This window comes from Mercenaria mercenaria, chromosome 6, assembly GCF_021730395.1.
Source record: "Mercenaria mercenaria strain notata chromosome 6, MADL_Memer_1, whole genome shotgun sequence".
Lineage (NCBI taxonomy): Eukaryota > Metazoa > Mollusca > Bivalvia > Venerida > Veneridae > Mercenaria > Mercenaria mercenaria.
The window spans coordinates 79848715-79862456 of record NC_069366.1 but is presented as its reverse complement, the minus strand read 5'-3'; the positions used below and the strand labels follow the sequence as shown (position 1 = coordinate 79862456).

The window sequence follows — 13742 nt, the reverse complement described above, 5'->3', positions numbered from 1 at the left end:
TTCTAGTGTCAGTATGGTTCTTTTTTTTTTGCGTTTTTCATCGGCCATTTTTTTGTAAACAAGTAAGTTCTCACCTCAAACAACATCATGCAAGAATACAAATGGTAACTCTTGTCATGTAAAAACTTGCAAGGGAGCTTCTGAAAGTCACTGAAAACGGTCTAATAATCGATTCGCGAGCCTGATTTCGCAGTTGTTTGTTGTGTAAGGCAGAGGGTTGCTTAATTCAGTCTGTTTTTGGAGTAAATTGCATCTGGAGCATAAAATAGGGTTGCATAAGACAGGGAGTTGCTAAATTCAGGGGGTCGTCTGTATACTGTAATAATCATTCTAAAGACCTTAAGGTAGCAGTTGGAATTTTTTTGAATTTTAAAGATATTGAATATTGTCATTTTATGGCCAATAACGTATTTTTTCCAGTGTTTGAATTTTGTCATTGAAAAAATACCCGCTGTCAAAATAGTTTTTGATGTCTGATTAAAATCCCATAAAGATATTTTGAATAATGTAGAATATGTAAAAAGTATGTATTGCCAAACTCGGAGATATAATAGAAATGGTATGGTTCTACGGTCCTATTTTCTTGTTATCAGAAAGATAGATCAACATTCCTCCATTTTTGTGAGAAAATGCTGCTATCTTTCAGTAACTTTAAATATAAGATTAATTCAAAAGTGATATTCTGAGTACTTATTTTGTATCATTTTCTGGAAAGCTTGTTGAAAAATTCTGTGGCAAGTGAGTTTTTGATACTGAAAATTGTGGAATTGTATCGTAGATCTTGAAGCTTGCCCCTTTACGTTAATTTTTCTTTTTTTGAGGTATTGGAGCCATGTATGTTAGAAGGAGACCTCGTGTACGTCTTGATGCCCCAATGAGTGGTGGAGGCCAGGAGAGAGGCATGCGAAGTGGTACATTACCTGCACCACTGTGTGTGGGTATAGGAGCTGCCTGTGATCTTGCTATGCAAGAAATGGAGGTAAATATCATTAATTACTGGGTATGTTATTGAGAATCCATGGAACTATGTAGAGTCAGTATGATAAATTTGAGGCGTGAGGTGTTTGCCGACGTTAGCCTCACCCTCAGTATATTCAACCAACCCCAAATATTTCCAAGGAGGGTCACTAACAAACTCTATAGTTTATTCGTTTTATCAACCACTTATTATACGCCCATCTTTAAAAGAGCAGGGCGTATTATATGAACACCTGTGGCGGCGGGCGGTCGGAGTCCAAAGCATGTCGCTCTCTAAGTCGAACAGTTTTCATCTGATCTTCACCAAACTTACTGACAATGTCTGTGGGCATAATATCTCGACCAAGTTCGATAACCAGCCAAATTGCCCCAGGCACTGGATTATGGCCCTTGAATTACTCAAAAAACTGCGAATTTAGCCTTGTCTGCTCTCTAAGTCGAACAGTTTTCATCCAATCTTCATCAAACTTGCTGACAATGTTTGTGGGCATAATATCTTGACCAAGTTCAATAACCAGCCAAATCTCCCCAGGCACTCTGGATTATGGCCCTTGAATTAGGCCAAGTTCGATGATGGGCGTATTTTGTACCAGTCTGGCACTCTTGTTTATAGTCAGATTGTTATGAAAGTCTACAGACCATCCACAGAAAAAATAGAGGGCACCATGTGACCACCTTATAACCAGTGAACATTGTGGTAAAATAAAGCATGCTGGGATTACCACAAAGCACACTGGGAGGTACTGTATGTGGTGTTGAGGCTCCATTAATTGGTGGAAGCCCAGAGAGAGGTATGAGAAGTGGTACATTACCTGCACCACTGTATATAGGAGTAGAACTTGCTTGTGACCTAGCAGTGTAAGATATGGTGGTAAATGTAGTATAATGTAGGAAGGTACCTAGTGTTACCTCCACCATTGTATGAGATGCCTGTGAGCTGGCAGTGCAAGAAATGGTGGTATATATAGCATGGTGAGAGGTACCTAATGTTGGTGTTGATGTTCCATATGGAGTGGTGGAAGTCAGGAGAGGGGCAAGAGAAGTTGTAAAGTATGTGGGTATAATATCTGCTTGTGACTTGGTAATGCAATAGATGTTGGAAAGAATAGTATGTTGGGAAGAACTTCAAGTGTGGGAGCTACATAGAGTGGTTGAGGTCATGACAGGGCATGTATCAGTGACTGCATATCAAGACAGGAACTGTCAGTGTAGGTGCTGTTGTTAAATACTGAGAAATCATCTAATTTTGTTAGCATAGAATTTTGTGGTTTGGGCTAAAACAGCTGTTTTGTGAGGATTTAGAATATTTGATTCCAGTGTGTTTAAGAGAAACTATGTAGGAATTTTCTCTTATTCATTAGGATTTGATTTTGTTGATTGACACAGCTGCAAAAGCCATGAAAATCTGTCCAGTACTCAAATTAAAGATACTTAGTGTACTATGTTGGAATATACGTTATATTCATGTGAATGAAATCTATAAAGAAACTTTGGAAGCATAGAATGTAACCAAGTTTAATAATAGCAGACTAGATTTGATTGAGTCTGTTTAATTTATCGTTGATTTGCCAACACCACTGTGTGGGCAGAGGAGCCTTCTGTAAGGTAGAAATGTAGGAAATTGTGGAATTTCATCCAAACCAAATGAAAAACATATTCTATAGCCCATCCAATCATTTATGCTGTGCTTATTGTCAGATAAAGACCTAATCCATAGCCTATGCAGTCATAAATGTTGTATTTGTTGTCAGGTAAAAGCCCTACTCAGTAGCCCAGAAAATAATCTATGTTGTATTATTGTCAGATTAAAGACCTGTGCAATAGCCCATCCAGTCTACTTTGTTTCATTTACTGCCAGATAATAGACCTACTTGGTTGCCCATCAAATAATCTGTGTTGTACTACCGCGGTATTAACAGATAATAGACCTATTCTGTAGCCCATCCAGTCTCCAGTGTTGTATTTATTGTCAGGTAAAAGATCTGTTCCATAGTCCATCAATCATCTGTGTTGTATTTATTGGCAGTTATCATAGAATCTGTGTTTACAGGATTACAAACTTCTTTTCAGAATGACTTTCTGGAAATTATTCATTCAACTTAGGAAAATATTATTTTATTGCCATTAGGAATATTATTAAATAATTGCTATAAAAACAACCAAAATATTCAGCTCCTTCACACACAACCTTTATTATGTCCTCACCTGTAACACACTTGAAACTACACTAGTGGTCACCTTTCATCCACTTATTTACACAATGCCATAACTAGCTTTTTGATGGTTTTGGGAAATGATTTTTAAAGATTTGAGTTGCCAGTGACTTTACACTACTTTCAGCCTTGTTGAACTAAAATTTAGCCTGTTTATATTAGTTCTACAAGGCCACAATTTCACCATCATACAGAGGTCATAGAGACATACCTGATGATACTAAAATCTCAATTTTGCCAAAAATGGACTTATGTCACTCTGAAATTAAGGCAACAGTTTGTTAAACTGCCACTTGTCCAAAGCAGCCAGTCAGCGTTTTTGCCTTTTTGTCCTAATTTGAATTGGTCTTTAGCAACCACCTGTCTTTGGCAGCCAGATTATGTCACATCCTTGACTGGCAGTTTACCCAATGTGTAGCCTCTAGAAATAAAGTTGTTACTTACTTACTGTATTTCTAAATGAATTTTGTTTCCATCCTTAAGGAAGGATAGGGAGTATTTATAGAGGATAGACAGGATATACAACTATTCCTGGAAAAACAAATATATACCAGACACCTTACCTATTTTTTCTACGTAAATTTGTAGACTGTGTCCTACGTAAATTTGTAGACTGTGTCCTAAGTAAATTTGTAGGCTGTGTCCTACGTAAATTTGTAGAAGGAAAGATGTCAGACTGATTCGTTCTATTTTTCTGTCAAATCTATTTTAAAAACATTTTTTGATTCACTTGGATCTACTCAAAACTTCTAGCAGTTTGTTTTCCCTACTGAGAAAGAGGGCAGTACAGTTGATGTAGGACACTTTACCCGAAGGTCACAGGTTGCAAAAACCAGGGAAAGTGAATTTGACCCTAGTCTCTTCAGTCCATGAAGTTAACCAAGGGGCTAGAGCTAGTCAGAAGTCTGGGGACAGTCAATACAGTAAACACAAGTTGAGAAATCTTTTCTCATTATCAAGTATTATATTGTTTTAGAGGTAGATGCAAATTTCATGTTTGAAACTACAAATTATTGTTTAGTGTAGTTATGTAAAGGTATAATTCATATGTATTTATAGTGCTATGTATTAAATGTAAAAAACACATGCTTAATACATATATAGCTATATATATGAAATGTATAACTATGTACGTAATCTTAAAAAAAAGGAAGTTTTTTGGCAATCTGCTATTACTACGTAACATTTAATTATAAATATAGCTCTAGATACAGTTAGTTAATACATTTAGTAAAGGTAAATACATTTGATTAGGATTGTCTACATTGGAAGTAAATATCTAATGACAAAATTAGTGAAGGATCAGCACTGGAGATCTTTAAACCTTCAAAGGATAGGTGAGCAGGATAGACCAATTCTTGTTGATTTTTTTATTTACGTATTTAGTGGTTGTTAGCACAAAGGTGTTGTGACATGCCAATACAGACTTAGGAGTGCTTGTAGTGACGTACAGCACATCAATGCTATTTACTGAGTTGTTTATTATGTCTCTCCCAGGAGACATATTGTTTTTGCCCTGTCCGTCCGTCCGTCCGTCCGTCCGTCCATCCGTACGTCACACTTCATTTCCGAGCAATAACTGGAGAACCATTTGACCTAGAACCTTCAAACTTTATAGGGTTGTAGGGCTGCTGGAGTAGACGACCCCTATTGTTTTTGGGGTCACTCTGTCAAAGGTCAAGGTCACAGGGGCCTGAACATTGAAAACCATTTCCGATCAATAACTAGAGAACCACTTGACCCAGAATGTTGAAACTTCATAGGATGATTGGTCATGAAGAGTAGATGACCCCTATTGATTTTGGGGTCACTCCGTCAAAGGTCAAGGTCACAGGGGCCTGAACATTGAAAACCATTTCCAATCAATAACTAGAGAACCACTTGACCCAGAATGTTGAAACTTCATAGGATGATTGGTCATGAAGAGTAGATGACCCCTATTGATTTTGGGGTCACTCCGTTGAAGGTCAAGGTCACAGGGGCCTGAACATGGAAAACCATTTCCGATCAATAACTTGAGAACCTCTCGACCCAGAATGTTGAAACTTCATAGGATGATTGTTCATACAGAGTAAATGACCCCTATTGTTTTTTGGGTCACTCCATTAAAGGTCAAGGTCACAGGGGCCTGAACATTGATAACCAGTCCCGATCAATAACTTGAGAACCACTTGACCCAGAATGTTGAAACTTCATAGGATGATTGAACATGCAGAGTAGATGACCCCTATTGATTTTGGAGTCAGTCAATTAAAGGTCAAGGTCAAAGTGGCCTGTTCACATAAAATCATTTTTTGGAAATAACTTGAGAACCACTTGACCTACAATGTTGAAACTTAATAGGATGATTGGACATGCAGAGTAGATGACCCCTATTTAATTTGAGGTCATCGATCAAAGGTCAAGTCACAGGAGCCTGAACAGTGACTTGAGAACCACTAGGCCAAGAGTGTTGAAATTTAGCGGGATGACTGGACATGCCAAGTAGATGATCCCTATTGCAGCCAACCATCAGTGTCTCTTTGACTTTCGCTCCTGACCCCTATTGACTTCTTGCCTATAGGACTTTGCATTTGGGGAGACATGCGCTTTTTTACAAAAGCATTTTCTAGTTATATACCTAAAGTCAATAACAAGTACATGTACTCAGTAGCTCAAATAATTTAAGCTTATCTTTATACGGAAGTTTTGGAAAAACAGACGTGTTATGTAATGGTGCCTGCATTTGTCTGTTTATTATATTTCTTTTCAGGAGCATAACTTAATATCCGTTCAACATATTGACTTTAAACTTGGCATATAAGTAGAAGGGGATGAGACAATGTGCAATGCATAAGAATTACATGGATAGCTCAAAAGTAAAGGTCACAAATGGAGCTCAAAGGTCAAATTCGACACTCATGTTTCATGTCCAGGGCATAAATTAATAACTATTCATGGTATTTATGTTAGACTTTGCATATTGGTAAGTGGCGATGAGATGATATTCAGAGCACATGAACTAGGTTTGTAGGTCAAAGGTCAAGGTCACAGATGGAGCTCAATGGCCAAATTTTCCTTAAAATTTTTATTGTCCAGAGCATAATTTAATAACTCTTAAAGGTATCAACTTCAATCTTGTTATATAGGTAGGTGGCATTGAGATGATGTGCAGAGTACATGAACAAGGTCTTAAGGTCAAATGTCACAGCAAGGTCATATCTTGTCTGTCATATTTTGTGTTCAGAGGATAACTTAATAACCATTGAAGGTATTGACATCAAATTTGGCATATATTTAGGTTGCGACGAGACTACATGCAGAGTGCATGAAGTTGGTTGGTAGATCAAAGGTCAAGGTCACAAATTGAGTTAAAATCTGTCCTTTGTATTTTGTGTCCAGAGTGTGACTTTCAAACTATTCAAGGTTTCGACTTTAAACTGGAAATAAAGGTGGGTGGTGATGAAATGATTTTAGAATTCAACAATCCTCATTACTAACCCCCTCCTCCCCCCCACCACACCCAACACACACACACACATTAACACCCTCCCCACCTCCAAAAGTATATGAACTCCCAGTTTCTTGTGACTTAGTATTCCATCACTGCTGCCACACATCCACCCCCATCCCCCTCCACTACCATATTACATCCTCTTCTCACCAACACACAAACCCAAAAAAAATATTCTTTAAATGTTACTTCCTCCCCTTCTGTTATAGAAATTCTGGCTTATATTGCCCGGTTTGGTGTAGCTCTTGTTGAAATATTGATGTTGACTAATTTATTAGCTCATCTGATTTTTTGAAAAAAAATGATGAGTTATTGTCATCACTTGAGCGGTTGTCGGCGTCGGCGTCTGCGTCGATGTTGCCTGGTTAAGTTTTATGTTTAGGTCAGCTTTTCTCCTAAACTATCAAAGCTATTGCTTTGAAACTTGGAATACTTGTTCACCATCATAAGCTGACCCTGTATAACAAGAAACATAACTCCATCTTGCTTTTTGCAAGATTTATTGCCCCTTTTGTACTTAGAAAATATCAGATTTCTTGGTTAAGTTTTATGTTTAGGTCAACTTTTCTCCTAAACTATCAAAGCTATTGCTTTGAAACTTGGAATACTTGTTCACCATCATAAGCAGACCCTGTACATCAAGAAACATAACTCCATCTTGCTTTTTGCAAGAATTATTGCCCCTTTTGGACTTAGAAAATCAGTTTTCTTTGTTAAGTTTTATGTTTAGGTCAGCTTTTATCCTAAACTATCAAAGCTATTGCTTTAAAACTTGCAACACTTGTTCACCATCATAAGTTGACCCTGTACAGCAAGAAACATAACTCCATCCTGCTTTTTGCAAGATTTATGGCCCCTTTTGTACTTAGAAAATATCAGATTTCTTGGTTAAGTTTAGAAAATATCAGATTTCTTGGTTAAGTTTTATGTTTAGGTCAACTTTTTCTCTTAAACTATCAAAGCTATTGCTTTGAAACTTGCAACACTTGTTCACCATCATAAGCTGACCCTGTACAGCAAGCAACATAACTCCATCCTGCTTTTTGCAATAATTATTGCCCCTTTTGGGCTTAGAAAATCATTTTCTTGGTTGAGTATTATGTTTAAGTCAACTTTTCTCATAAACTATCAAAGCTATTGCTTTAAAACTTGCAACAGTTTTTCACCATCATAAGTGGACACTGTACATCAAGAAACATAACTCTATCCTGCTTTTTGCAAGAATGATGGCCCTTTTTAGACTTAGAAAATCATGGGTAGGACAATATTTCTATTATACAAAAAAAATCAGATGAGCGTCAGCACCCGCAAGGCGGTGCTCTCGTTTTTACAATGACACAGTGTAAAATTATGTAAGTTATGACATCTTAAACCCATTATGAATTATTTGTTGAGACCAGTCAGTACTTGTCCGTTAGGACCTCTTTTAAGGTATCTATCCAGTTGGCCAATAGAAGGTGGAAGGATTTTCCTCTTTACCTTTTCATGCCTGAAATATTGACTGGAAGGAAAAACCAGGGTGCTTTACCGCCAACAAAAAATTGAAAAATTTCACTTTCATTTTAACAGACAGCCAGTCAGATAACAAAAAAAAACAGCAGGAAAACATAAAACCGATGTTCCTAAGGTATGCCAAGAACACATTTAAAATCAAAGTTCCGCAGTGAGTAAACTCTTAAGCATACAGAGGTTCCAGAAACAAAAAGGGTCATCAGTAATAGTAACTGCATATTTTCTGTAACTTCATAAAAAGGGATGCAGCGTAAACTTCAGATTATATTTGACCCTGTTTTTTGAACAAGAAGCACAGTAAGTTTAAGATGAAACGTTGTATCTGCCACTTACAACCAACGAGTAACTTTTAGTTGGTGTGTGCTGAAAAAATGATAACATTGTAATGGTACTGGATTCTAAAACTTTGCAGTAAAACTAGACATAAGTTACAGTACCGCCTTTGTACAGAGTCAAATAGGATGGAAATGAAAAAGGCATATACTGTGAAATCATTAATATTCGTGGGGGACTAATTTTCGTGAATTTTGTGGTTGAGTCAATCCGCGAAATTTAATCCCAACGAACAAGTAAAATTCCCATTCATTTTATTTTCAAAAGTTTAAATCCATGAATTCATATCCCCACGAAATTGCCGTTTTGACCAAAACCACGAAATTTCATGCCCACAAAATTTAATGATTTCACAGTATGCAATGACTTAAATAACTTAACCCTTACCCTGCAAAATTTCTCTAATGAACTTGTTCATCTTTCAGTTTGGACAGTACCATTAAATGTTAAAAGGGGTGCTTACCAAAAAGATACTGACTGAATGGTGAACAGTGCAGATCATGATCAGACTGCACAGATGTGCAGGCTGATCTTGATCTACACTGGTCGCAAAGGCAGAATCAGTCGTGTCCAGCATGATAAAGGTTAAGCCTCATAAATAAATGCCAAATATATGAGAACTGTCGTAACTGCAGCATTGCAGTATGCTGATAAACAAAGTCAGTGAGAAAAATTGTGGAGTAAAACAGACAGTTATTTTCAGTTTTTTTCAAAAGTTCCATTATGCACTTTGACGTTGATACAGTCATGTTGTCTAAGAGACACAATACCACTTGTACAACGTGATGCCATTTCACTTGTTTTACACAAGTTAGCTGTTAGTCCATAAATTATATCCCCACATGAAATAATCATTTTTGGTGAAACTACAAAACAGTACTCTTCCTTATTTAAGTTCAGATATGAAGGTAATTTATTTGAATCACTTTAATAAAATCTGTGAAAAGCTCCTTAGGAAGCATTGAACTGAATCAAGCAACGTAATACCAGACTTGGTTTCATTGAGACTGTTGATGAGAGGTAATAATATGTGCAACACCCCACACGCCCCCTAGCATTGGCTTAAGTCATCTTTTTTGTTTCCTGATGATAACTCAAGAACGCTTGGGCCTAGGATCATGAAAGTTGATAGGGAGGTTGGTCATGACCAGCAGATGACCCCTTTTGATTTAGAGGTCAGTAGGTCAAAAGTCTAGGTCACAGTGACTTGGAACAGTTAAACAGTTTCCATACAATAACTTAAGAATGTTTGGACCTGGGACCTTGAAACTTAATAATTAGGTTGGTCTTGACCAGCAGATGACCCTTTTTAGCTCGACTTTTCGAAGAAAAAGTAGAGATATTGCACTCGCCCCAGCATCGGTGTTGCCGTTGGTTAAAGTTTTTGATAAAGTCAAATATCTCTGTTACTATCAAAGCTATTGACTTGAAACTTAAAATAGTTATTTACTATCAAAGTCTACACCAGGAGAAACAATCCCCATAACTCTGGTTTGAATTTTGACAGAATTATGCCCCTTTTAAACTTAGTATTTTTGGTTAAAGATTTCGATAAAGTCAAATATCTCTGTTACTATCAAAGCTTTTGACTTGAAACTTAAAATACTTCTTTACCATCACAGTCTACACCAAGAGAAACAATCCCCATAACTCTGATTGAAATTTGACAGAATTATGCCCCTTTTTAACTTATAATTTTTTGTTAAAAAAGTCAAATATTTCTGTTACTATTAAAGCTTTTGACTTGAAACTCTAAATAGTTATTTACTATCAAAGTCTACACCAGGAGACACAATTCCCATAACTCTGATTATAATTTTGACAGAGTTATGTCCCTTTTTAACTTGGAATTTTTTTACTGGCAAAGCTCTAATTCAGAGTCAAGCACTGAGAAAAGTCAAGCACTGAGAAAAGTCGAGCGCGCTGTCTTACGGACAGCTCTTGTTGATTTTGAGATCAGTAGGTCAAAAGTCAAGGTCACAGTGACTCTGAACAGTTAAACAGTTTTCGTACGATAACTTGAGAATGTTTGGACCTAGGATCATGAAACTTAATAGGCAGGTTGGTCATGACCAGCAGATGACCCCTAATAATATTGAGGTCAGTAGGTCAAAGGTCAAGGTCACATTGACCAGGAACAATTAAACTGTTTCTGGATTATAACTCGAGAATGCTTGGGCCTAGGATCATGAAAGTTGATAGGGAGGTTGGTCATGACATGCAGATGACCCCTAATGATTCTGAGGTAAGTAGGCCAAAGGCCATGTTCACAGTGACCCGGAACAGTTTAACCATTTTAAGTATGATAACTTGAGAAGCTTGGAACTTAATAATAGGGAGGTTAATCATGACCAGCAGATGACCCCTATTGTTTTTGAGGTCAAGGTCACACTAACCTAGAACAGTAGAACTTTCATGTACAGTGACCAAATTATTTCTGATCCTTGTGCAATTACTGAATGCATCAAGGGGGCATTTCGTGTTCTATGAGCTCTTGTTACTAAATGTATTTGATTTAAACTGAAAGTAGTTGTTCCACATCATCTCCCACATTATATAACACAGGATTCATAACTCTGGTACCAATATTCAATTAATTACCCCCCCGTTTTACTTAGAATTTATGTTAAAGTTTTGATGCACACACACCCCCCCCCCCCCCCCCCCCCTTTTTACTTAGAATTTATGTTAAAGTTTTGATGCACTTTCAGTCTATCTCAGTTATTACTAAATGGATTTGATTCAAACTTAAAATATTGTGTAACATTACATTATCACTCACATCATATGACACAAGGGCCATAACTCTTGTACCAATATTTCATGAATTACACCCCCCCCCCCTTTATGCTTAGAATTTCAGGTTAAAGTTTTGATGCAGTCTTTCACTCTGTCTCAGTTATTGCTATATGGATTTGATTCAAACTTAAAGTGGTTGTTCCACCTTATCACCCACTTCATATGACACAAGATTCATAACTTTGGCACCAATTTTTAGCTTACCTGAGCACAAAATGCTCATTGTGAGCTATTGTGATCACGCTGTGTCCGTCCGTCGTCAACATTTTGTGTTTAAACAACATCTCCTCCAAAACCACTGAATGAATTTTTATGAAACTTGGCCATGATGTTCCTTGGGTGGTCCTCTACCAAAGTTGTTCAAACTGTTCTGCATGGTTGCAAAGTGGCTGCCAGAGCTAAAAATAGAAAAAATACAAACAACATCTCCTCCTAAACCGATGGTCTGATTTTGAAATAATTTCACACAAATGGTCCTTAAGTCACCCTCTACCAAGATTGTTCAAATTATACCGATTCGTCAAAAAACATGGCCGCTAGAGGGCGTGGTCACTTTTCCCTGTATATATATAGTGGAAACTTTAAAAATCTTCTTGTATGAAACTGCTAGCCCGATTTTAGAATAATTTTGTACAAATGGTCCTTGTGTGACCCTCTTCCAAGATTGTTCAAATTATTTTGATTCATCAAAAAATATGGCCGCCAGAGGGCGTGGTCACTTTTCCCTATATGTATATGGTGGAAACTTTGAAAATCTTCGTGTGTGAAACTGCTAGCCCGATCTTGAAATAATTTTACACAAATGGTCCTTGTGTGACCCTCTACCAAGATTTTTCAAAGTATTTTGATTTGTCACTTTTCCCTATATGTATATAATTGAAACTTTAAAAATCTTCTTGTGTAAAACTGCTGGCCCGATTTTAAAATAGTTTTACACAAATAGTCCTTGTGTGACTCTCTACCAAGATTATTCAAATTATTTTGTTTCATCAAAAAACATGGCTGCCAGAGGGCGTGGTCACTTTTTCCTGTATGTATATACTGGAAACTTTAAAAATCTTCTTGTGTGAAACTGCTAGCCCGATTTTAAAATAATTTTACACAAATGGTTCTTGTGTGACCCTCTACCAAGATTGTTCAAATTATTCCGATTCGTCAAAACATGACTGCCAGGGGGTGTGGTCACTTTTCCCTACATGTATATTAGTGGAAATTTTAAAAATCTTCTTGTGTGAAACTGCAAGCCCGATTTTAAAATAATTTTACACAAATGGTTCTTGTGTGACCCTCTACCAAGATTGTTCAAATTATTCCGATTCGTCAAAAAACATGACTGCCAGGGGGTGTGGTCACTTTTCTTCTCTGAATCAATAATAGCTAGAGCCTTGATATTTGGCGTGTGATATCAGATTTGTAATGTCTACCATAATTGTTTAAATTATTGTCCTAGGTTCAGAGTGTTGTGACATGTATATAATATAGGCTAACATAGAAGAAACCTAACTCTGTACTTATACAAACACACTTTATGCCTTGTACACAATGCTTTAGGGTCAATGACCCTCTTGTTCATGAATTATGCCCCCTTTTACTTAGAATTTAAGGTTAATTTTGATGCATTTTCACTATATCTCAGTTATTACTTAATGGATTTGCTTCAAACTTGAAGTAGTCATTCCACATCATCACCCACATCATATCGCACAAGGTGCATAACTCTTGCACCAATGTTTTATTAATTATACCCCCTTTTTAGCTTGACTATTCGAAGAATAAGGGAGCTATCCTACTCGCCCCGGCGTCGGCGTGAGCGTCACACAAATGTTAAAGTTTGCATACCACCCAAAATATTTTCAAAGTCCATTGAGAAATGGCTTTGATATTTTGCATACTTGTTTACCATCATGGCCCCAGTCTGTAAAAAGGAGGAGCCAACTCTATCAAGCATTTTGACTGAATTATGGCCCCATTTCAACTTAGAATATGCTTATTGTAATGTTAAAGTTTGCGTACCACCCCAACTATTTTCAAAGTCCATTGAGATATTTCTTTGATATTTTGCGTACTTGTTTACCATCATGACCGCAGTCTGTAAAAAGGAGGAGGCAACTCTATCAAGCATTTTGACTGAATTATGGCCCCTTTTCGACTTAGAATATGCTTATTGTAATGTTAAAGTTTTACTCATAGCTTATATTATACTATCAAGCACTGAGAATAGTCGAACACGCTGTCCACTGACAGCTCTTGTTGCTTAGAATTATACTTATTTAGTGTTTTGATACACTTAATCTTTATCTCTCTTATTACTTAATATTTCTGACACAGACTCAAGCTATTATTCATGGCAGTATCTTTATCCACCATTGGAGTGGACAGCTCCAGCTTCCTCAGATGTGCCCAGTTTCACTATC

At 37.0% G+C, this 13742-nt stretch overlaps 1 protein-coding gene across 1 annotated transcript in view; it reads left to right on the top strand.

Moving 5' to 3' along the window:
* The window catches only part of LOC123548428 (cysteine desulfurase-like), a 73189-nt gene that overhangs the window by 24026 nt on the left and 35421 nt on the right, over positions 1-13742 (top strand). Inside the window, exon 8 of the mRNA XM_045335686.2 lies at positions 822-979. Coding sequence (XP_045191621.2) covers positions 822-979 — 158 coding nt within the window. The remainder of the gene's footprint in view (positions 1-821; positions 980-13742) is intronic.